Raw genomic sequence first — 26,649 nt, 5'->3', positions numbered from 1 at the left:
AGCAAGAGGTTGGACCCATATGAGCAGATTGCAAAAAAGTTCAAGTTTCTCTCAGAATTGATAAGCAATTCAGAATTTGAATCAATAAATGAGTGATATCAGTTCAAAGACTATTTACACTTTAGGACATCTTGGAACACAGAAGAAAACACCATCTAAAATGCATTGCACAGAAGTTCTTCAGCTTATTTATGAGCAACAATTAATTGAGGTGTCCCCTAATATTACCACTGCACATAAGCTGTACTTGACAATGCCTATCACAAGATGTGATGCAGAAAGGAGTTCCTCAAAGCTTTCCTTTGTAAAGAATGAATTTCAGCCAACCATGACTGAAGAATGACGAAATTCCTTATGCATATTGTCTCTAGAAAATGGCATTGCAAGGAAGCTGTCATATGACAAAACTGTTGCTACAAAAACCAGAAAAAGAAGTATTTTGTAATTTTCTATGTATCTTAATGATGCATCATGCATTATATAACACTTCCCTAATTTTTAACCCCCATAACTCTAAGAGTATAAGACATAGCCTGGAAAGAGGGCTTGCTTTCAGATTCATTTTTAAGGACTCCACATCACAACTCCACCATTTGGGCTATCAGAACCTCAAGCTGGAGTACCTTACATGGGCATGAAAATTTTTTGACCCTTATTGGATTTTACTCTGCTGTTGCTGGTTGTAAAGGGGGCCCCAATATTGTAGATCTGCCACTGGGTGTATAGTATAGCAGTAGTGTGTATGTAGTATTGTGTGTAATGTGTAATATATAGAGTGGTATAAAGTATAATGGCAGTGGATAGCTTATTTTGCAGTATATAATGTATTTTATAGTGTATAATGTGGCCTGTTATATCATCATCATCATTTAATGTCCACTTTCCATGCTAGCATGGGTTGGACGATTTCACTGAGGTCTAGTGAACCGGATGGCTGCACCAGACTCCAATCTGATCTGGCAGAGTTTCTACAGTTGGATGCCCTTCCTAACGCCAACCACTCCCAAGAGTGTAGTGGGTGCTTTTACGTGCCACTGGCACGAGGGCCAGTCAGGCGGTACTGGCAGTGGCCATGCTCAAATGGTGCTTTTTATGTGCCACCTGCACAGGAGCCAGTCCAGGGGGAATGGCAACCACCTTGCTCAATTGTGTTTTTACGTACCACCAGCACAAGTGCCAGTAAGGTGACGCATGTAACGATCACGCTCGAATGGTGCTTTTTACATGCCATCGGCACGGAGGCCAGATTGTTGCTCTGGCAATGATCACGCTCGTATAGTACTCTTATAGTGTAATATACAGTGTGGCATGTAGTTTTATATTCTGTGTCATATATGATGTTGAATTGTCTTGTATAGTGAACTGTGTGATAAATAGTACAGTATGTACAATGTTTGAAATACATCTCTTATGATAAAAGGCAGATTTTCTCTGCCTCCCAAATCGTTCGTTTTTTATACAATTGTACAATATAGAATTTCTTCAATTGGAATTTACCTATGATTTTTCCAAGTAGATTCCATTGGGTCATGGCATGTAAAGTTTTTTCAATTTGACCCCCAATTAAGAAAAAATTCGAGAAAACTCAATATTTTACGATTTGCCTCTCTCATTTCAAGTGCTTCACTCCTTCCATTACCACTACACTTTCGCCTCCTTTCTCTTTGCAAGTGTGCAACAATTAAAGTGAAAGTATTTATATAACAGGGATGAGCCATTATGGTAGGTATAATTATTCAACCTGACATACAGTATATGAAAGAAATATTTTTCATTTATGTTTTGTATATCTCTACAGCCTCAAAAACATCTAAATCTGGTAAATCTCACAAAAGAAAGTCTGGGATGGACATTAAACCATTAGTGTTCACATCTGTTCAACAACAGGTAATAGTAAATATATTCTTTATGTTACTTCGAGATAATTCGTGTAAAACAAAATACACTTTGGGTTATCTGTCTGTATGTCTGACTGTCTCTCTGTCATCCTTGTGAGTTGATTTTGGTAGATGGAGGGGAAAAGAATCAGATTGTGTATTTATATGTGTATATGTATAAATGCGTGTGTGTGTGAGTGTGTGTATATAGAGTAAAGGGTAAAGACCTTTACTCATGAATGACCATGGCATTGCACCTAGAAAGTTCCCGTCTGAGGCACAAGTCTGAGCAAGGTTATTTATGGAAGACCAGCAGTCACCCATGCATACAAGCCTCCCCTCTCCATGCCACTGATGTTATCCAAGAGAAAGGCAACGGCCGATATAGCTTGGCACCAGTGATGTCACAACTCATTTCTACAGCTGAGTGAACTGGAGTAATGTGAAATAAAGTGTCTTGCTCAAGAACACAACACACAGCCTAGTCTAGGGATCAAACTCACTACCTCATGATTGTGATCCTGATGCTCTAACAATTGAGCCATGCATCTTCACACACACACACACACACGTAATGGTGTGTGGTGATTTTTGAGCTTGGTCAAGCAATAACTATTGGTTAAATTAAGAGAACCAAATTAGTTTCATAACATCACCATAGAGGTCTCTGTGTTTTAATGCTTTTAAAACTTTTCAAAATAGATGTATAAAAAAGTAATTATTTATGTACCTCATTTGATCTTTCAGGGCAAATTTATTTATTACATTCTCATAGAAAACTTCTGTTTTAATCAGTTGTTTGAGTAAATCATTTCCAGTTGACATAAGACCCAACCTTGAAAGTCTTTTCTCTCCTGTTGCATTTCTTTGGTAAATTTTAATTCTCTTTAATGCAGAAAAGGACCACTCTATAGAGGCAGTTGTTGATAGAATTGTCTAAATAAGATTGCAGTGACTGAAGAGTTCTGGCATAACTTCAGTCAAATCACTGATGTAAATGTAATACTTTAAATTACTCATACTTTGCTTTTTTAACTCTTACATAGAATACTCTCTCTCTCTTTTACTCTTTTACTCTTTTACTTGTTTCAGTCATTTGACTGTGGCCATGCTGGAGCACCGCCTTTAGTCGAGCAAATCGACCCCGGGACTTATTCTTTGTAAGCCCAGTACTTATTCTATCGGTCTCTTTTGCCGAACCGCTAAGTGACGGGGACGTAAACACACCAGCATAGGTTGTCAAGCAATGCTAGGGGTACAAACACAGACACACAAACACACACGCACACACATATATATATATACATATATACGACAGGCTTCTTTCAGTTTCCGTCTACCAAATCCACTCACAAGGCTTTGGTCGGCTTGGGGCTATAGCAGAAGACACTTGCCCAAGATGCCACGCAGTGGGACTGAACCCGGAACCATGTGGTTGGTTAGCAAGCTACTTACCACACAGCCACTCCTGCGCCTACATAACATTTAGTTCACTCTCCAATCAAATTATGACAGAAAAACTATCATAAACAGGTTTTAAATATTTTAAAGTATGCACTGAAAATTTTTTGTGCTATTCCTCACCTTTGCTGAAACTGAAAAGTTCCATGAATTTAAGCTTTCTAAGGTTGAGTTTTTAGATGGTCAACTATTGTGCCAATAATTTTCTTACAGAGCATTCTTTTATGTTGCTGGGATCAATTGCTGCATCAATTCTATATTTTTTCCCTAACATATAAAATATTGAAAAATTGAGTTTATTTTCAAGCACAGTTTTAATTTTATCTATTAGCTTTTTACCAGACACTATGTCATGACTTTTATTTTGAAGGATCTTAAATAAGATATCAGTGAAAGAAAATATGTCACTAAATACTTATCATCATCATCATTTAGCGTCTGCTTTCCATGCTAGCATGGGTTGGACGGTTCAACTGGGGTCTGTGAAGCCAGAAGGCTGCATCAGGCCCAGTCTGATCTGGCAGTGTTTCTACAGCTGGATGCTCTTCCTAATGCCAGCCACTCCGTGAGTGTAGTGGGTGCTTTTTACGTGCCACCTGCACAGGTGCCAGACGGAGCTGGCAAACGGTCACGGACGGATGATGCTTTTTACGTGCCACTGGCATGAGGGCCAGGCGGGGCTGGCAATGGCCATGAACGGATGGTGCTTTTTACGTGCCACCGGCACGGAGGCCAGTCGAGGCGGTGCTGGCAATGGCCACGATCGGATGGCTCGCTTACTTATAATAAATATAAATCAGAAGCTTTTAAATTATGTAAGAATCTAATACCAATTTATTTTGGTCTTGTCCTATGCTTCAAGATTTTCTATTATGTCTTCAAAAAGGCTGATAATGAAATTACAATCTTCTTTTGCACTAATAATAAGATGCGAGAATTAGTTCCATCTGGTTCTTGATGTTTTGGGAAATCTTCTTTTAACTGCATTATCTAATTGCATTGATCAATCACCACAAAATGGATCTGCTTCATCTAACTTCTTCATTATGTTGTTGTATGCCTGTTTTTATACACATCTAATTGTAAGTCTATGTGAACATTCCCAAATGTTTTAAGATCTTTCAAAGATTTTGTATGTCTTTGAGAACATTTATGTTTTAGCATGACCCACCTTTATCATTCCAAAAAGCTTTTTCTAAATTAAATAACAAATATGGTCAACAAAATAACTTATTTCGTGTAGCACTTCCAGTTAACTATTTCAACTATTTCAACATATAGATTAGTCTGCAATTGTTGAATACATTTCTCGTAACTTCATAAATTAGGTAATTCTGGTGCTGGTCTACCATCATTTATAATTAATTGTTTCCTTTCAAAGTCTTTTTTTTGAAAAACTATTTTTCAAAAGTTCTTTTATAACACACATTTCAGTCATTTGGACTAATATTTCAAACGTTCAAAAGATTTTATAAAAGAATTATGTGCACATGTGTGTGTGTGTGAACTCTCTTTACTTGTTTCAGTCATTTGACTGTGGCCATGCTGGAGCACCGCTTTAGTCGAGCAAATCGACCCCGAGACTTATTCTTTGTAAGCCCAGTACTTATTCTATCGGTCTCTTTTGCCGAACTGCTAAGTGACGGGGACGTAAACACAGACACACAAACATATACACACACACTATATATATATACATATATACGACAGGCTTCTTTCTGTTTCTGTCTACCAAATCCACTCACAAGGCATTGGTCAGCCTGGGGCTATAACAGAAGACACTTGCCCAAGATGCCACGCAGTGGGACTGAACCCGGAACCATGTGGCTGGTTAGCAAGCTACTTACCACACAGCCACTCCTGAGAGTCAATTTGAATGAAATGGAAGATAATCTTAATAAATCAACAAAGCAATGAAAGATCTCAACCAAAAGAGAGAAATTCCAACAAGTCCAGCACTGTAACAATGAACACCAAAATATCAAAGAGAAAATAAATAATTTTTTCTGACAGAACTGATCTGACTGATAAAGAATTTTGAAAGGGCTTGGATTGCTTCTATTTGTAGATTTAGTGCTTCTTAATTGAGGTTGAATGGCCAAGTCCATTCAACCATCAGGTCAGTCTTTAAGCCACACCAATCACAAAAAACTGATAGGGCATAGAAAGAGGTATTGACAAATAGAGAGAAGAAACCAAAGACAAGAACCTTCATGCATTTTTAACTTCGCATAACTTCCAAACTAATTTTAATTGGATGGAAATAAGATCAGAATAGAGCTATCTTCAATAATCCAAGTAAGGCTATATTCATATTATTTTCATGGATTTTTGACAACTTTTTGATGTAGTTACAAATAAATTATGGTTTTAAATTTAATTTTGATTTATATTAAAAAATAAATGGCCATGCAATGCACAACTCACATAACTGGAATGCATGCCACTAATATATATATATATATATATATAGAGAGAGAGAGAGAGAGAGAGGGGGAGAGAGAGATGCCATGATAGATCGTTAGCCACTACACACATTTTTTTTCTCTCCTTGTTTTTTCTGTGTACCTTTCTGTAGAAGAGCATAGGCTTGAAACATAAAAGACTTTTTCTATTCCTGAGTGCTATACTAATACATCTGTTTGTTTTGTACACCACCTGTCTTTGTCTTTGTTTATTTTCATAAACTTTCCCTTTATATATATATGTATGCAAATGAAATTGTGTGTGTGTGTTTGGGTTGCACCTGTGGAAATTTTAAAGCTTAGTGAAAATTTTAAAATTTGGCGTATTGATGTAATTTTCCAGACTGAATTTCAGGGGCTAATACACTTTTTCCAGAAATTAAAAAAAAAATAGTTACAGAGGTTTAAAGTTTAAATTTTTACCCAGTCAGAAAACAGAATTTGGAAGCTGTCATTTTGTGTATGACAGCACGTATTGCCAACTGTAAACAAATGAAATATTGATGGAATTCTGCTTTATGCATGCCATATAACCTCTCATGACTCTTTTATTTTTTTGGAACTTTTAAAAAATGTTTTGCAAATTTGTATTCTACACACTGGAATTCATACAGTTATGCAACCCACCACACAAAAAAAAAAAAATTTGGTGTGTGATTTAAGGCCTCTTTAGCTATTATTTTTAGCACATTGTACAACCACCTCATGCCTCATGTGTTTTAAGGATTTAATAAACGAAAAATGACCACATGAGTAAGTAGATTGGTAACAGCTTGACTTGCTCCTATGGAAACAGGCACCTATATGTCTGTGACTTTCGATTGGCTAAAAGTAGCCAAAATTTGCAAACTTTAAAAACTGTTAATTCTTTATTTATTGATTTGCAAAATTGAATTTCATGTCAATGATTACTGTAAAAAACTATAAAACACCAAATATGAAATCAATTGGAACAAAGATTGAAGAAATTGGAAAGTGGCAGCCAAGCAAAAGATCCTACGTTTGTGTCTCCTTGTCTTGATGTTGTGTGAAAGTTATAAACGAATGTCACTTTCATGTAAGCTGCATCATTAATTTCCAATTTCTGCAAAATATATATGTCTGGCCATGGAGAAGTATTAGCTTGCATGGAAAGAAATGATGGTTGGTGAAAGGAAGAGCATCCAGCCATAGAAAACCTGTCTTGATAAACTCTGTCCACTTCTCCATGCAAATATGTAAAAGTGGACATTAAAATGAAGAAGCTAAAAAAAGATGCATGCATACATACATGCAATCATACATACATGCATGCATGCATACATACATGCAACCATACATACATACATGCATGCATACATACATACATGCATGCATACATACATGCATGTATGTATACATACATGCAACCATACATACATGCAACCATACATACATACATGCATACATACATGCAACCATACATACATGCAACCATACATACATACATGCATACATACATGCAACCATACATACATGCATACATACATGCAACCATACATACATACATGCAACCATACATGCATGCATGCATACATACATCCAACCATACATACAAACATGCAACCATACATACATGCATGCATACATACATGCAACCATACATGCATGCATACATACATACATACATACATACATGCATGCATGTATGTAAGATATATTTTCATCTATCCCTAGTTATCTGTAACCTTCCTCATCAGATGTCGAGGAAACAGTCAAGTCACTGATGGAGATGTTGCTAGTCTGCTTTACAGTTTTCCCTCTTTTCACAACCATATAACAACATTTATCCTGACCAAACCCCAACCCTACATCCTTTGAGAATGTTGTAACCAGGTCAAGGCTCTTCTTCATCTTGTGCATATTCTTTGCATAAAGTTTCAAGTTGTCTACAAAGGGACAGTGTATAATTTTGGTATTTCTGTTTCCTTGTAAACCAGTGAAATATCCTTCAAACTTCCTTAACATGAACGACAAGGAGTTTACAGAAAGTATAAACAACATCACAGAGAGGCTGTCCCTTTGGAATATGCCTCTGTGATACTGTATTCTATCGGTGATAATACAGTCACTCTTTGTGTTTAATTTCAAGATAGTGGCCCACAAGGAAGTCAGGTCAGCTATGGCTTTGATTATGCTCACTGGAACTTTAGCAAGTTGAAGGGCTTCTAGCATCCATGAGTGGGGGACAGAGTCAAAGGCTTTCTTGTAGTCTAGCCACATTGAAACAAGGTTCCTTCTATTCTCCTGCATCTCTGACATCACAGTTTCGTTGATTAACAATTGTTTGGCACATCTCCAGACTCCCTTGTTCCCAGGAAAACATGGGATGAAGTATTGAAGGCTGTTGCCAAAATGCTGAACCTTACGAAAGGGGATGACAGAAGACTGAGATATGTAGCATATTGCTGTAGTCAAGAAGCTGCTTATTCTGCTGTGATGATGTTATTGGGCTGATGCCAATGGCATGCAAAAAGCACCATTTGAGCATTGGGCCTCATGGAGGCAGTGATACCTTTGGCAATATACCATGCTTGTGTTGACCTGTCAAGTCAAGTGAGACCATAATCATCACTGATGCCAGTTTCAGGTCAATGGCACCCATTCCAGTGGCATGTAAAAAGCACCCCCTACACTCTCAGAGTGGTTGGTGTTAGGAAGGGCATCTAGCTGTAGAAACCTTGTCAAATCAGATTGGAACCTGGTGTAGCCCCCCTGGCTTATCTGTTTTCAGTCAAACCGTCCAAGCCATGCCAGCATGAAAAGCAGATGTTAAATGATGATGATGAATGGTCTTGAAGGAAGAGGTTTAAGCATGCTGTATAATATCTTATACATTACATTATGGTAATTGGCCGGTAGTTTTTTTGCTATGTGGGTGGTTGTGCATTTGGGGACCAGTTTTGTCTCTGCCAGAGCTAACCAGTGTGGTATGCTGCTGTTCCTATGCTGGTACAGATTGATAAGATATGGTCAGTAGAAGGTTAGCTTCTTGTACCAATATCCAACAACCAAGTCTCTTCCAGATGCTTTTCCATCCTGAAGTTTCTGGATCACAGTTACAAGGATATCACCATCAATGCTGTATGTCTTTGGTGTAATGCTGAGGCAATAACTTCTTTGGATTACTTCCAGCCACAGAAAATCTTGGTTAAACTCCTCTTCACTCCATATTTTCTTCCCAGAAGGAGTCTGTCTTCTCATGAAGGACTTCTGTGATGTTCACTGCTTCTCCTTTCATGTCTCTGTACACTGTTGCCTGGTTCTGGTTAAATTTTTTGTTTATTGTTTTTCTCCTGGTTATTCTCTTCTGATGTCAGAATTTCTCACTGACAGCTTTTGGCTTCTGCTAAAGAATATTACAGCTGAATAAAGAATATTTGGACCTCAGAACTCTTTGCATTCAATAAAGCAGTGGCCCACAATATGTTTGCAGTGCCAGTACTCATACCAATATTTGGGCTGCTTGATTAGACACTTGATGAAATCTGGGTCATTGATGTGAGAACCCAGAAAATATTAACAAGCACACATAGTTTCTACATAAACAGTGATGAAGACTGCCTCTACCTAAAATGAAAACAAGGTAGCAGAGGCTTAACATCGATCCAAAATGCCTTTGAATGTCGTATCATATCCCTTCGGCAACGTCTTTTAAGCACCAAGTGTCGAAATGTATCCCTTGATCAAGTTTGCATACATGAGGCTGATAACATCATAAGACATAGAAGGCAGATCCTTGTGCAGCATTCCTTGTCTGATAACCTTAAATACATGCTCAAAGAAATCGCATGACTCTACTGAAACGTATCATCAGATGAAAGGAGGAGCACATACGAGCAGAAGACTATGCATGGATATGTTAGTAGAAAGCTCTAGGATGATAGTAACATTGATCATCAAAGCAGTCTATCATGGACTAATAAACGGATTACTACCTCCCACTAAGAAGGATATGTGTTTGCAATCCAGGAACGGGAAATATCAACAAGATACCTGATGCACAAAGGGGGCAGAGATGCAGGAAAAGCAGTAAAATGTGATGCAGATTTTGTGGAGTTGACACTGAAGACAGCACCTATATCATAAGCAGTTGCCCAAAAATGTCATCATGGTATTATCTCCTGTTGAGACATAATGTTGTGGCTAGGATGTTATATAATGAAATCCATCAAAAGGATAACCTCGAGGACAAAGAAATAAGAACCCACAACATAGTAGAAGTCATAGCCACTCATAATAAAAAGGAGTACTAGTGGAATTTCCCAGTGAAAACCTCAATAAAATGTAAGCACAACAGACCTGTTATAATGATTTGGAATAGAGAAGTGAAAATGTGTAGTTGTTGAAATTAGTTGCCCAGTAGATATTAACATAAAACTGAAGATCTGTGAAAAAGAGAATACCTATGCTGAGCTATTGAAAAATCTGCAGTTACTCTATCCAGATTACAATTGTCAGGTTTATAACTAATTATTGGGGCCCTGGGATATGTAACACTGCCTAAATACCAATCTTAAGAAATTAGGCTTCTCATAACCAGAAAGTATAATAATACTTCTGGCCAAATATTTTTATTATTATTATTATTATTATTATTATTATTATTATTATTATTATTATTAAAGTGCATGAGCTGGAAGAATCATTGTTGTACTGGACAAAATGCTTAGTGACATTTCATCTGCCTTTACATTCTGTGTTCAAATGCCACTGAGATCAACTTTGCCTTTCATTCTTTCAGGATCAATGAAATAAGTACCAGTTGAGTACTGTGGTTGATGTAATGAACTCGCCCTCTCCTCACAAAATTTCTGGCCTGAAGCCTATAGCAGAAACAAATCATTAATGTTAAAGCACCAGAAGATGGTGAACTTGCAGAATTGTTTGCACACTGGGTGGAATGCTCAGCAGCATTTTGTCCATCTTTGTTTTCTGAGTTCAAATTCTTCAGAGGCTTTGCCTTCTATCCTTTCAGGGTCATTTAAATAAGTACCAGTTGAGCACTGAGGTCGATGTAATCCACCCCTGAAATTGCTGGCCTCGTGCCAAAATTTGAAATCAGTATTAAAGTAGCAAGCTGGCAGAATCATTAGCGGTGGTGCCCCAGCATGGCCGTGGCCTAAAACATTTTTAAGGATTTTAAGGATTTATACCAGATAAAATGCTTGACAGCATTTCTTCTGGTTTTATGTTCTAAGTTCAAAATTCAAGGTCTTTCATCTTTTGGAGTTGATAAAAAAAAAGTACCAGATGAACACTGGAGTTGATGTAATTGACTAAGCCCTCCCTCTAAAATTGCTAGCCCTGTGCCTATTGTTGAAAGGATTAAGGCAGCAAGCTGGCAGAATCGTTAGCATGCTAGGCAGAATGTTCTGAGTTCAAATTCTGCTGGTTTGGACTTTACCTCTCATCCTTTCAGGGTCGATAAATTAAGTACCAGTGAAACACTGGGATCGATGTAATCAACTAGTCCCTTCCCCCAAAATTTCAGGCCATGTGCCTAGATTAGAAAGGATTAGTATTGTTATTACTATTGTTATTATTATTATTATTATTATTATTATTATTATTATTATTATTATTATTATTATTATTGAGTGAGAGAGCAGTGCATGCCATCAAAGTGACACTGGGGTAAAATATACGAAGCCCAATATACCCATCATGACTACCCGTCTCATAAAGGTACACCAGGCACATGCATCACAACCATATGTGCACAACATGGTGATCTCATATCAAGATAAACAGCACATGACCTTGCAGGTGGGGCCCAGTTAGAATTTTCTTCAGGTTGAGTAGCCCATCCCGCTCAAAAGGTCCCTGAATAAGGGTTGTTTAAGGATGTTGAAAGAACCACCCATGTTTCCAGAGGTGAATTATTCAAACCTCCAAGAATCCCTCTCAACACATGGCTATGATGCTCCCCCACTACTTCTGCTCGTGATCAGAGATGCACATATCGTCAGCCCCTAAGGGACATGCTCAACTGGTTAAGGTCAAACAACTGACAAGCAAATCTGTGGTATTGAGCAGAATATTTGCTGTAGCCCATCTTTTATACCAAGACAAAACAATGTACATGATAACACTTCCAGTCAGTTAAGATCAGAAGCCATGAGAGCCACTGCCTGGTACTGCATCAGAGCAATTACTGCATCATTATTATTATTTTTATTATTATTATTATTATTATTATTATTATTAGTATTATTATTATTGTTATTATTATTATTGTTATTATTAGAGGTAATTTCTACTCTTCTCCTCTGGAAGCCATCTACTCGCAATACCAGAGGGCGCACACTCTCCTACCCTGATGTAATCTCCAGGGATACAGGCATCCAGCAACAGGACCTCCGTAATGCCATGATGGACCGTGAAGTCTGGCGTAGCATGGTAAATTCCATTGTCTCGACCACGGTCGAACAATGATGATGATGATTATTATTGTTGTTGTTATGATTATTATTATTATTCTGTTTGACTTTTGCTTTATATTTGTACAAGTTGGCTCCAAGTCTCACCCAGAGACCTCAAGAGACAACAGGGTTGGAAGTTCATGTTGTTGTTATGCCTAGTGTGCCATATATTTGGGGGGTGGGGATGTTGTACTAATGAATGTCTAAAAAAAAAAGTTTTTTTTTTTTTTTTTTAAACCGAAAATTATGGTTGTTTTAAACCTTGAGGTTACATAGAGAGTATTTTGCGTAGGATATGAGCAGTTCCCATCAGCACTATCTTATTATTATTATTATTATTATTATTATTATTATTGTTATTATTGTTATTGTTGTTGTTGTTATTGTTATTATTATTATTATTATTATTATTATTATTATTATTGTTATTATTGTTATTGTTGTTGTTGTTGTTATTGTTATTATTATTATTATTATTATTATTATTATTATTATTATTATTATTATTATTATTTTCAGGAACCCCAAGATAACAATGATCATGAGTGCATAAAGATTTCTGATGAATTACGTGACAAAGGTGTCAATGTGTCATGGACAGTGCTAAGAAGGTAAACTTAGCACAAATTTCTTTCACTTATACATGTACATATTCTGTTTTTGTGTAGTTTTGTTACTTTCTGTTACTTTGGTAAGTACCCTACTATCTTTGTGGGATCTCTCAGTCAATCTGCGTACATATCTTTATATATAAAAGTGAGGTTGTGTGCTGTTTGTCTCCTATGATTTAGATTCCTAACTACTCCCACATTTTGCAGTGCAGTTTAACCAAAACCGGGTATCTTATAGTCGTGATTCATATTGAGCCCTTCTGGGTATTAGCGCGCATCTAAAAAATTTACCATCTAAAAAAAAATTTACCATCAATTTTTCCCATTTTTAATGCATTTTTGGCATATATAAGGGAAGTAACTCTCTAAAAATGTATTATTAAATCTCAGAACGTAAAAAGCTACAGTAACACCACCCCCTTTGTTGTTAGCCATATTGAGATGCCTATTATACTTTACATCTCTAAAAATGCTTATATAGTTATTTCCCTTACAAACCCGAGCAACGGTGGGCGACACTGCTAGTATATGTATATATACAATCATACATACATAAGTACATGCATACAGACACGTTTTTATATGCATATATATCTGACTTGCCAACTTGGTTTATTTTTATATCTAAAATTGCTGTGGAATATACCCAAGGTTTTACCTACAACTGCATTAACTAATTAATAATATAAGTTAATTAAATTTACAAGCTACATGAGGCAGTCATAAATGTCTGCTATACTCTCTCTTTTCTCTTTTAGTTGTTTCAGTCATTTTGACTGCGGCCATGCTGGAACACCGCCTTTAATCGAGCAACTCGACCCCGGGACTTATTCTTTTGCAAGCCCAGTACTTATTCTATCGGTCTCTTTTGCTGAACCGCTAAGTAACGGGGACATAAACACACCAGCATCAGTTGTCAAGCAATGCTAGGGGGACAAACACACACACGCATATATATATACATATATACGACGGGCTTCTTTCAGTTTCCGTCTACCAAATCCACTCACAAGGCTTTGGTCGGCCCGAGGCTATAGTAGAAGACACTTGCCCAAGGTGCCACGCAGTGGGACTGAACCCGGAACCATGTGGTTGGTAGGCAAGCTACTTACCACACAGCCACTCTTGCGCCTATTGAATAATTTTGTTATCTGTCTTCAATTGCAAGTTTTACTGCCAGCTGAAAATTCTAAAAAGTCAAAAACATTTTTGGTCCAGATAATTTCGTTATCCCTCGTATTGATCAGATGAAATTTGTTGAGGTAAATTTTCTCTCGCTGGATGCTCTTTCTGTCACCAACCCATACCCATTTCCAAGCAAATAATATATTTTCTTAGTCTGGACATATTTTCACAGAAAATTGCAAACAAATAGGCGTAGGAGTGGCTGTGTGGTAAGTAGCTTGCTTACCAACTACATGGTTCAGGGTTCAGTCCCACTGCGTGGCACCTTGGGCAAGTGTCTGCTACTATAGCCTCGGGCCGACCAAAGCTTTGTGAGTGGATTTGGTTGACGGAAACTGAAAGAAGCCCGTTGTATATATGTATATATATATATGTGTGTGTGTCAGTGTTTGTCCCCCCAACATCGCTTGACAACCAATGCTAGTGTGTTTATGTCCCCGTCACTTAGCGGTTCGGCAAAAGAGACCGATAGAATAAGTACTGGGCTTACAAAGAATAAGTCCCGGGGTCGATTTGCTCGATTAAAGGCGGTGCTCCAGCATGGCCGCAGTCAAATGACTGAAACAAGTAAAAGAGTAAAAAGAGTAAGAGTAAATACCACTGATTGTACAATGATGAAGTTTGTTTACATTGAGTGCACAACGTCAAAACGAGGCGATAAGCATGCATGCACACACACACACACACACACACACACACACACACACATGCATACACAAGTGGGTGTGAGTATGATGGACTCTGGCCTGAGACTATAGAAGAAATCACTTGCTCAATGTGCCATGTAATAGGACTGAACCCAAAACTGCATGGTTGCAAAACAAATATTTTAACCATACCCAGCCATGCCAGCCTCGCCTGGCCTCCGTGTCGGTGGCACATAAAAAAGCACCATCCGAGCGTAGCCGTTTGCCAGCCTCGTCTGGCACCTGTGTCGGTGGCACATAAAAAGCACCCACTACACTCACGGAGTGGTTGGCGTTAGGAAGGGCATCCAGCTGTAGAAACACCGCCAGATCTGACTGGCCTGGTGCAGCCTTCGGGCTTCCCAGACCCCAGTTGAACTGTCCAACCCATGCTAGCATTGAAAGCGAACGTTAACCGATGATGATGATGATGATGATGATGATGATGATGATGATGATACAGCCTTGCCTGCACCCCCACACCCATACCTGTTCAACATACATCTACAAATGTAATACTAGGACATATCAGCAGTGTTGTATCTTTGGCTTACTGCATGTTTCAAGTCTTACAACTTACACCCTCTTCCAGTTGACTTGACCTTGTTTGATCAAGCCTAGGCCTGTGTCCAAGTGGCATTCTACTGACCCCCACCCCCCCACTAATCATCTCTTTTAAACCAGAGGCATTTAGATGCTTTCTCAGTGGTTGTTATGGTGCTCTTGATGGCTTTTCTGCTTATTCCTGAAATGTCCTGGGTTTCATAGGCCTCACTGAGGTACAATGGGCAAACCCTCAACTGCCTATTAGTACTGGCAAATTTTAGTTGTTTCTCTAGATCAGTGCTTTTCAAACTTTTTGCTGAAGCGGAACCCCAAGGAAACATTCCACTGGCTCGAGGAACCCCTGTGCAATAATTTAATTGTCTTATGCACACATATCTGCACAGGAGAATTAAAAATTACTGTTGATTTTAGCATTTTTGTAACTGCTTGCGGAATCCCTGGACTGTACTTGCGGAACCTCAAGGTTCCGCGGAACCCTGGTTGAAAACCACTGCTCTAGATTAACTTTCATCATCCACTCCTGTACTGTCCAAATTTGTTGTCAACACTGATTGAACTCATTGATAATCAACACTGGGCATACCTATGATCAACAGAGTATTGAACATCCTGTCTCTTTCCAGGGAAAATTTATCCAGAACTAGATCAACCGGTTAAAAAGTTACTTTAATCCTTTAATCTTTTAATCAGCAGTTTCGATAGTGTTGCACTTACATTCTCACTTCATTACAATATTGCAGTGTAGACACACCCACACTTTATCACAATACTGTTGATGTTATTGCTATTGTTGCTCTCTTCTACTAATATGCTGTCACATCCTACTGTATCTCTGTAAATTATTCATGATGCTTTTTCTGCTGTCTTTCTACAGAAGCCTTTATCCTCCTACTGGTCGACCTTTACATTATGCAATGGAAGTTGACACAAGAATAAATCCAGAATCCGAGTTGGTATTCACTTTAATTTTCTTGAAGTGTGTTTGTGTGTGTTTTGATGCCTCTTCTCACTATTTTTGCTTTCTGTACAGTCTGATATATATAATCTTATGACCATTAGATGTCTTGCAAACAACTTGCACATGCAAGTGCTACCAGTTAAAAGCTCCGTATACCGGAAGCTAGCAAGTGTATGGGGTCATCAGGAGAGAATGCTAGCTTCTGGTATACGGAGCTTTTAACTGGTAGCACTAAGATTATATTAACTTCTATAGGAAGTCATTTATATAAATTGGCCATTAACCTACCTCTCAATCACCCTTATTCTGAAAGTGGATGCTTACTCATGGACCAGTTGAAATCAAAATTACAGGCCAATGAAACTTTTATTTGTTTTTACAGTATTATTAGTACTTACAGTGGAGAAGGATTTGCACTTACTTGCAACATTTACAAGCTAAGAAGTGAGTCTCAATCTTACAGATCAGTAAACTTTAACCCTTTTGTATCATACTTTTAAAAAATATACTTCCTTTGTATTTAAGCTGATTTCAAAATAGTTAAGAAGTTGGAGGGATTTATTGAAATAGCTATCAGGTTCATGCTTTATCTGGTGTTTGTAACATAGATTTAAAAAGGGTTTCACATAGAATCATAGAGGAAGATTTTTATTCAGATATGAACACTTTAAAATGGAAATTTTGTGCTGCAGAACCAGAAGGTGTCTTAGGTGACCATCAAATCACAAGCTTACCATCTTAATAAAGGAAAGACAAATTATACAATCTAGTGTCTGATACACAGAAAAACAAAATTGCCATGGCTTGATCATAGGTCTATCTGTTTAAGTTTGACTTAGGGCTAAACAACAATGTAATGGAAAATCAAATGTAAAATTGATAAGATGCAAGTGTGGCCGTGTGGTAAGAAGTTTGCTAAGCACGCCAGGCAAAATGTTTAGTAGTATTTCATCTGTCTTTATGTTCTGAGTTCAAATTCCGCCGAGGTCGACTTAGCCTTTCATCCTTTCAGGGGTCGATTAAATAAGTACCAGTTATGCACTGGGGTCGATGCAATCGACTTAATCCCTTTGTCTGTCCCCTCTGTGTGTAGGCCCTTGTGGGCAGTAAAGAAATAAGAAGTTTACTTCTCAACCATATGGTTTTAGGTTCAGTCCCACTATGTGGCACTTTGGGCAAGTGTATTCTACTATAACCTTGGGCCGACCAAAACCTTGTTAGTGGATTTGGAAGATGGAAACGGAAAGAAATCCATCGTGTATGTGTGTGTGTGTGTGTATCTGTGTTTGTCTCCCATCACTGCTTGATGACCATAGCCTCGAGTCAGCCAAAACTTTGCGAAGGAAGTTGGATAAGCAAAATCTGTGTAGAAGTTCACTGGAGGCCCTGTTATTTTTCTTGGCTGGTAGACCTAATTCATTGCTTTGTTTACTATCACCAACTGATTGTGGGGTACCTTTAGGGAAATTTCTTCTGTTATAAACACTCAGGAAGGTCTCTAGTTAGAGAATATATTCTTTTCTTTTTTTTTGACTAGTCTCAGAGGCTGTGAAAATTGTCAAGAGCACTTTCCTTCCTCCTCTGATTAAGTGATAACATTTTTTTTAGATCTGTTTGATTAATTTGTGCCAGTGTTTCAAATCAATGAAAAATTATGATCTTGTACCAACATAAGAGATCTTCATAATTTTTTCTCTTTTATTTATATTTTCATTTCATCTGAAGTTTGTTAAGTCACCCAAAAAGCTGGCTTCCTAAAGAATTCAATGCCCTGCAAAAGGTTGTTAAAAAACTGAGTGAGTAACCTTTTATTTACATATTTATTGACACATACACATTTGCTTAGATGTTGCCCCACTGTATAGTCTCAAGATATGAACCTGTGATCTTAGTTCGTCAAAATTATATTGACCTGGCTTGCTGGACTAAATAAATAAATATATAAATAACACATGAAAGATCATAACCACAAAATGACTACTAAATCAAAAACAGCTGCACAATTATTATTATTATTATTATTATTATTATTGGGTTCAAAGTTATATCTAGTTTCTAATTCTTAAAGGATTTTTTTCTTTTTCATATAATATCTTTATATATAAAAGTGAGGTTGTGTGCTGTCTGTCTCCTACGATTTAGATTCCTAACTACTCCCACATTTTGCGGTGCAGTTTAACCAAAACCGGGTATCTTATAGTCATGATTCATATCGAGCCCTTCTGGGTATTAGCGCGCGTCTACAATGAGTCTACGATTTAAAAAAAAATTTACCATCAATTTTTCCCATTTTTAATGCATTTTTGGCATATATAAGGGAAGTAACTCTCTAAAAATGTATTATTAAATCTCAGAACGTAAAAAGCTACAGTAACACCCCCCCCCTTTGTGGTTAGCCATATTGAGATGGCTATTATACTTTACATCTCTAAAAATGTTTATATAGTTATTTCCTTTACAAACCCGAGCAACGCCGGGCGATACTGCTAGTTTATCATAAGAAATGGGTTGTGTTCATTAACCTTTTGCACGTTCTAATGTTTTCATTTGTTTTATGATAATTTCAGGACAGGCAAACCAGTATCAGAAGAAGCAAGGAAGATCTGAAACTAAGAAGAGTAAACAATCTGGTAGCAAGCAGAAAAAAACAAAGAAGAAAAAGAAGAAATAAAAATGGGACGTTGGATTAAGAGGGGTTGTGCCTCTTGACCTTTGCCATCTCTCTTCCTTCTTTTTCACACATGATGGAGTCCCTGAGGATCAGGTTTGATTTCAACGCCTGCTGTTGAACATTTGTAGGGAAAATATGGGAGGGAATTCTGTTGTGGTAGCAGCTATTGTGGACAAGGATTATGTTAAAATGTTTAATGTAAGATTTGGAAGCGATGTGACATAGGGAGAAGTGGTAGGTGTATTGAGTGAACCTGGAAGAAGGGGGTGCATTCAGCTAAATAATTCAGAAGATTTTGCAGTAACAGTAGAAGAGGCAGAGGGAATAAGAAATGTATGTGAACTTGTGTCGTAATGTTAATATGGTCTTCATTTGCGTGAATTTTGCCTGTGTGTAACAGCTGTATTGTCCCAGAACTCAGAAATACTCCTTTGTGGGGTTTTACTTTAACTTTGTTTCAGATAAATGTTTCCAGGCTCTGAAGCAGAACCTTTGTGAAGAAGTTTTGGCAACATTTTACACTCATACACACATGCAAATATATGTATTTATTGGGAATCATCATAAGAGATGAATAAAAATTTTGAAGTTTGGTAAAAATGTGATATAAAATAAAATGTAATTTTTAAAAAATGATATCCTTTTGTTAAGATGAAGAATAAATAAATAAGGAAATAAACTGAAAACAGAATTTTCCAGAAGAAATAAAATTTGAAATTCTGCTGTTTCTGTTATAAATATACTCTTTACTCTTTTACTTGTTTCAGTCATTTGACTGCAGCCATGCTGGAGCATCACCTTTAGTCGAGCAAATCGACCCTGGGACTTATTCTTTGTAAGCCCAGTACTTATTCTATCGGTCTGTTTTGCCGAACCGCTAAGTGACGGGGACGTAAACACACCAGCATCGGTTGTCAAGCAATGCTAGGGGGACAAACACACACACATACATATATATATATATATACATATATATAACAGGCTTCTTTCAGTTTCCGTCTACCAAATCCACTCACAAGGCATTGGTCGGCCCGGGGCTATAGCAGAAGACACTTGCCCAAGATGCCACGCAGTGGGAGTGAACCCGGAACCATGTGGTTGTTTAGCAAGCTACTTACCACACTGCGCCTATTTTTTGTTCTCCATGATGTTATCAATGGCTAAATCAACAGAATATCTAACAACCATGCAAAGAGTCAGCAGTTCACTTCCTGCCATTGTCACTACAACTAAGTTCCACAGAAAGGGATAGTTCATGCAGGGTCAACCTTTCTTTCATTTTTTTTTTTCGAAAAGCGAATAGCATGAGACAAGGCTCATCATTAGGCAGGCTGTATCACTAAAACAATGGAAGATAAAGTTAACCCATGACTTGAGTTGTTCCTTGATATAAAATACCAGAAAAATTAAGTTAAGTTAGTTAGTTAGTTAAGTTAGTTAAGTTAAGTTAATTTGGCTCAAAAAGCAAAAAGCAAGGCCATGTAGGGGGACATGGAGTTATGTACAGGGAGGGTGTTCATGCAAAGAGTTCAGGCCATTTCTGGTCAAGAGAGACTTTGAACCAAGCGGTCGTCGGCATCTTCACTATATCGTCCGGCAGCTTATTCCACGTATAATTACAGGTGTTTTGTTGGCTTCTAATGTAAGAAAGAAAAGTTTTTGCATCACATACATATAAAACACATAATATAATAAAAGCATATGTATATATACCCACTCATATACACACACATACACACACACATTGAATACCTTCATTGATTGGAGTTGACTATGTATCTGCACGCTATGCCTTGTCTAGAGCCACAAGAACAATGTACTTTTTTTTTATTTCCTATCTCTTTACTATCCACAAGGGGCTAAACACAGAGAGGACAAACAAGGACAGACAAACGGATTAAGTCAATTATATCGACCCCAGTGCATAACTGGTACTTATTTAATCGACCCCGAGAGGATGAAAGGCAAAGTCAACCTCGGCGGAATTTGAACTCAGAACGTAACGGCAGACGAAATACAGCTACACATTTCGCCCGGTGTGCCAGCGTTTCTGCCAGCTCGCCGGCTTTTTTTTTTATTTCCTGTCTCAGATTCGAGTTTGCTATGTTGATGCTGTCAATATGTCTAAAAGAGAAAGAGAAAAGCTAAAATTTTGCAAATGTTCTGTAACATAAAGTTGTCTTTTGTTTGTAGCCAATCAAAGGTGTGTTCTCAAATACATGGTGCACTCTGTATACAGACGAGAGAGAATAGAGATGTACAAATAAAAATAATTTTCTACTCAAGTATGAAGTTGTTAAAAAGAGAGAAGACAGTTGTTTCTGCTAACCAACCAACTGGTCAAAACACACACACACACACACACACACACACACACACACACACTTATAAAAATTCCACTGTGAGTCATAAACTGGATTACAAAAAATTTGAAATTTTACCTATTTATTTACTTAATAAATATAGTGAAACATGGGCTGTGACTGCAGAGGACATGCATAGACTTGAAAGAAATGAAGCTAGCATGATCCGCTGGATGTGTAATGTCAGTGTGCACGCACGACAGAGTGTAAGCACCCTGAGAGAAATGCTGAACATAAGAAGCATCAGATGTGGTGTGCAAGAGCGACGCTTGCAATGGTATGGTCATGTACTGCGGATGGATGAGGAGAGATGTGTGAAGAAGTGCCACTCCCAAACATTTGAAAGTATCAGGGGGAGAGGTAGACCCAGGAAGACATGGGATGAGGTAGTCAAGCATGACCTCAGAGCGTTGGGCCTCACTGGGGAAATGGCGAAGGACCGAGAACTCTGGAGATATGCTGTGACTGCAAAGACCCGGGCTGCTTCCTGCACCAGTTCCGCATAGCCCCTGCCCATTCAAAGTACCCTGGATTCCAGAACGTCTCGCTGTGCTTGAGGAGACCTGTTGAGTCAAGTACATGAACATGAACATCGAAATAAATATCAATGGAAATAGTAGTTGTGATACCTGTGCCGGTGGCACATAAAAAGCACCATCCGAACGTGGCCGTTGCCAGCGCCGCCTCGACTGGCTTCTGTGCCGGTAGCACATAAAAAACACCATCCAAACGTGGCCGATGCCAGCGCTGCCCCGACTGGCTTTTGTGCCGGTGGCACATAAAAAGCACTGTCCGAACGTGGCCGATGCCAGCACTGCCTCGACTGGCTCCAGTGCTGGTGGCACATAGAAAGCACCATCCAAACGTGGCCGTTGCCAGCGCCGCCTTGGCTGGCTTCCGTGCCGGTGGCACGTTAAAAGCTCCAACCGATCGTGGCCAATGCCAGACCCCCCTGGCACCTGTGCAGGTGGCACGTAAAAAGCACCCACTACACTCACGGAGTGGTTGGCGTTAGGAAGGGCATCCAGCTGTAGAAGCTCTGCCAGATCAGACTGGAGCCTGGTGCAGCCCCTGGTTTCCCAGACCCCGGTCAAACCGTCCAACCCGTGCTAGCGCGGAAAACGGACGTTAAATGATGATGATGATCATCATCACATGCTAATGAAGAAGCCACCATGTAGTCATTTGACCAGCTAGAAATAGCAGCTTAAACAAGGAATTCAGATACAGTGGAAATGTAATGCTAGATATACCTAAAAGTAACAAGACGGTGATAGTTAGAATGCTTTTAATCATTTGTCATCTCAGCTTTGGCAGATCAGTGGCTAAACAACAAAATCAAAACTAATTAAAATGTAATCTAAAAAAACCACTATGGGAGTTTTAGTTGTTGTTATCCTTGTTGTTTTACTTCTCAGAACATTCAGTCTTCTTTGCTCTGGTAGATTCTGTGAGAGCAGGCAGTAGCCTGTTGTCAGTGGTCTCACAGAGTCTCTTTCTGCACATTATAAGCTTTGATAATTGATTGTTAATTATCGGGGGAGACATTCAACATCCAAGTACCGATCTAAAAATCCTAGCTGTCTCCAGCAGAGCAGTTCTATGGGCTTGCTCTGCTCTCATGTCAATTCCAATTTCCTTGACATATTTCTTGAACTTGATTGTTACTGCTCCGAATGATCCTACAACTACTGAAATGACAGACACTTTCCTCATAGTCCACATTATTGCAGTTTCACCTTTTAGTGGTCTGCACTTTTCAACCTTTCCTAGTTCTTTGTCACTTATGCGTGCATCCCCAGGTATCTATAATCTTGGTTTCTTTTTTTCCTTTATCTACCACAACAATATCTGGTCTCCGAGCATTGATTAAGGGAGTCACACTGGATTGTAAAATCCCACAGTATCTTATATTCTTTGTTCTCAGTGACTCCTTCTGATTCATGTTCGTACCATTTCCATGCTCTGTCCAGGCTATACTTTTCACGTAACCTCTAGTGGATGAACTTAGCCACATTATCGTGCCTCCTTTTGTAGTGCTTTTGGGCCAGCTTACTGCACTCATCCACAAGATATGAAATTGTTCTGTTACTGCTGCCACACATCCTACAAAGAGGTGATTTACTGCTCTTATCTGTTTGGAGCTTGGTGTAATTAGTTCTCAGAGCTTGTTCCTAGGTGCTGCATATCAATGCCTCTTTACATCCTTTCAGATCACTTTTTTTTAGCCATCTCCAAGTGTTGATCTTGCCTTTTTCTTCAGTTTTCCCATGCAGGGATTTCATTTTCCAATTACTTACTCTGTCTTTTTCATCTTGTTTCTTAAATGTTTGTGGATGCACCACATTTTCGGTAGGTATTGTATTGTTAATTCTAACAGTGGTAAGCAAGCACTCACTCTGCTGTTTGATGTCCCATCCCTGACTGTTCCTCTCATCGACAACAAACGTCTTGCATCCTATGAGGCCTCTTCCTCAGCACATATAACCTGTCAATATTGCTTTTGGGCTGTAGTTCCTTGTTAATTGTTATCACTTTTTGGTTTTTCTGTCCATTTCCTCAAGCTTGTTCTTTGTTCATCAAACAACACCTGCACCATATTGCATTAAGGAAATTACCCATGCCCTGATCTTGTTTTTTCCATTGAGCCTACTTTCCATAATTAATTTGGTTCTTCTGAGATATTCTCGTCTGAAGCTTTCCTTCATTTCACCTGCCTCGATGTTGTCATATTTAAAAATTTCCAGATACTTATATCTATTAGTTTCAATATCCTTAATTTTTTATCCTAATATTTTTTATCAAAGATATGTCCAACAGTTAAATTGTTTTCTATCTGAGGTAAGGAATGTGCCAGAAATAGCTTCATTTTGAATTATGTTGTATTATACAGTGAATAACTTCTCTGGAAGAAGTCAAGGTTATATTAAAGTATTCACAGTAATAGGAGTCTTGTTGTTATGGGAAAGGACCAGGCTGTAAATTAACAAAAAACAACAGAGCATGGGACCAATATGCCTGTTGCCATAGTTACATCTATTTACATTGAGTTCAAAAGCCACTAAGGTGAACTTCACTTCCATCCTTCTCAGACTGGTAAAATAAAGTACTCGTATCAGGGTTCAAATAATTGACTATAACTTTCCTCTAAATTTTAGGTTCTGTTCGTATGTTAGAAATTGTTAGAGGTAAAAGAAGAGGGCAGTGGATTGGCAGAATTTGTAGATAGGCAGACAAAATACTTTCCTCCAAAGCTGACTTTTTCTTTCATTCTCCTGGTGGAGGTGATGAAATAAGTACCAGCTAAGTAATTGACTGCACCCCACCCCAGAAAATGTGACTTTGCTAGGAATTACCCTGAGTGTGGAGACTTTGAATTCTGTCGAGGTCAACCATGCTTTCTTGCTTGAAAGCATTGATAAAATAAGTACTAATCAAATACCGTGGTCAATGTAATCTTCAGTACCATTCTCCAATTAGAAAAATTATACCAACCAATAGCTGTAGAATAGAAGAAATGATAAAGTGATGGACCAAAATCCTAATCACATCTTTCTATAGTCTGGGTTGACAGGATTTCTTTTTTACTTGACCTTCCTGGATTCAGTTAAATAAGTACTACTAATAAACTCCTCAACTATAAATTTATGACCTTGGGACAATTTAAGAAACAACTATTATTTTGTTTAGATCTAATGGCTCAGACCTATGATGGAAAGCCATTCTATCCATGACCATCCTGTATTTCTAGGACTACACTATCTAATAGGTTTCCCTTTTCCAAGATAGTAAAGTACCATTTGAAGGAATTTGACATGAAGTATGTGGAGAGTCCCTCCAGTAGTTCAGAACTACTATTATTACACGAGGTGTCTCCCCCTATTGGGAGTTTTAGTTGTTACATATATTTCGTTGTCATCCTGCTTTTGTACACAGACTTTTTCAAACGGACAAAACCCTTTGTAACTTTCGTCCTGTGTTTTGTCCCTTTATGTTTTAATTGATTTTTGTTAGCCCTTGTGGCCAATAAACGAACGAATTATTAGTGGTGGTAATATGGTGGATTGCAGAATCGTTAGATATTTGGACACAATATTTAGTTACAACCCTTTACATTCTGAATTCAAATCTCAGTGAGGGCAACTTTGCCTTTCATTCTTCTGGGGTTTATGAAATAAGTGCAAGTCATATAATGCATCACATATAATTGACTATTCTTCCTCGAATTTGAGAACTTGTGCCCATGTCAGACATCCTTACTAGGTGTGGAGGAAGACAGAAATAGTAATGTAGTTGTAAAGTGTATGTCTTGCAGTATTTAATGTTATCAGTTTACATTATGAGTTCAAATCCCACTGGGTTTTTAACTATCTTTAAAAACCAAAATTCACAGTTCACATTGTATTACTAGCAACAATGTTGTATCTATGACCAAAACAGAACTCTTACAAACTCAGCTCATTTATCTGTAAATAAGTGCTATGAGTTGGTGCATTTTACTGTTGTAATTAGTAGAAACTCTAATTAACAAGTTGCATTAACAGTTCTTGTTAGTGACTTAGAGGAAGGCAGTGACCATGGTCCCTTTTCGGGGTCACTAACTAGTGAGAACAAAGGAGGAAATTATCTTCAGACTGAAACATGGCCTCAATTCTTCCAAAAGACTGAACACTACTAAACTCCAAAAAGCAGAGGTGTTAAACTGGGTAACAGATTAAGTCTGTGGTACTATTTTCAACTTATCCATTGGTTTTGAAGTCACAAAGAAAACACTAATAAAATGACTTCACTTCAACCAATTCTATCACTACCGAAGCAAGTAGTGTTTAGCCCCATCTTGAATAGATGTTCCAACCACAAGCATCTTGTCTTTTTTTGTATCCAGGACATCATCCAACATTTACTTTCTCTTCTTTTTAAGGTGTGATCTGAGGAAGATTTGGTGCTAGTTTTAGCAAATGAAGCACCCATATAGATTCTTACTCCTTGGCTGCTTCACTAATAGATTACATGTTTCGTAAAGAGAGAGCAGAATTAATCTCTCCCTTCAAGAAGTATTACTGGTGGCATGAAAGGAAATGTTGGATTTGGCAGGGATTGAACTAAGAACAGTGAGGCACTGAATAATAAAGCATCCAGTGTAGTATTCTAATGTCAAAAACTAATTTATGGAACAGAAGACCAGTTGAGTGAGAGGGTCAATGAACATAGTTTGAGCTCATTAAAGATCTTCCAGAGTAGTGAGGTCAATGTAGTTGATGTTCAATTTGAACTTCTGCGAGTTGTAGTTTGAGTTTTGTGGTTTAGCCAAAATTATGATCACTAGCATTTCAGATATGACCTTTCTGTCATTTCAGAGATA

The 26,649-nt window shown here is 38.1% G+C and overlaps 1 protein-coding gene across 2 annotated transcripts in view; it reads left to right on the top strand.

Annotated features, from left to right (window-relative positions):
- Positions 1-19,549, top strand: part of LOC115209948 — a 125,327-nt gene extending 105,778 nt beyond the window's left edge. For both annotated transcript variants that reach the window (XM_036501571.1, XM_029778587.2), the window contains exons 10-14: positions 1,799-1,887; positions 12,766-12,857; positions 16,170-16,244; positions 17,979-18,049; positions 18,821-19,549. In XM_036501571.1, coding sequence (XP_036357464.1) covers positions 1,799-1,887; positions 12,766-12,857; positions 16,170-16,244; positions 17,979-18,049; positions 18,821-18,924 — 431 coding nt within the window. In that variant the 3' untranslated portion in view covers positions 18,925-19,549. The remainder of the gene's footprint in view (positions 1-1,798; positions 1,888-12,765; positions 12,858-16,169; positions 16,245-17,978; positions 18,050-18,820) is intronic.
- Positions 19,550-26,649: the final 7,100 nt, after the last annotated feature.

Source organism: Octopus sinensis, linkage group LG3 (genome assembly GCF_006345805.1).
Source record: "Octopus sinensis linkage group LG3, ASM634580v1, whole genome shotgun sequence".
Lineage (NCBI taxonomy): Eukaryota > Metazoa > Mollusca > Cephalopoda > Octopoda > Octopodidae > Octopus > Octopus sinensis.
The sequence above is the reverse complement of the archived record's forward strand: the minus strand, read 5'-3'. Positions and strand labels throughout refer to the sequence as shown.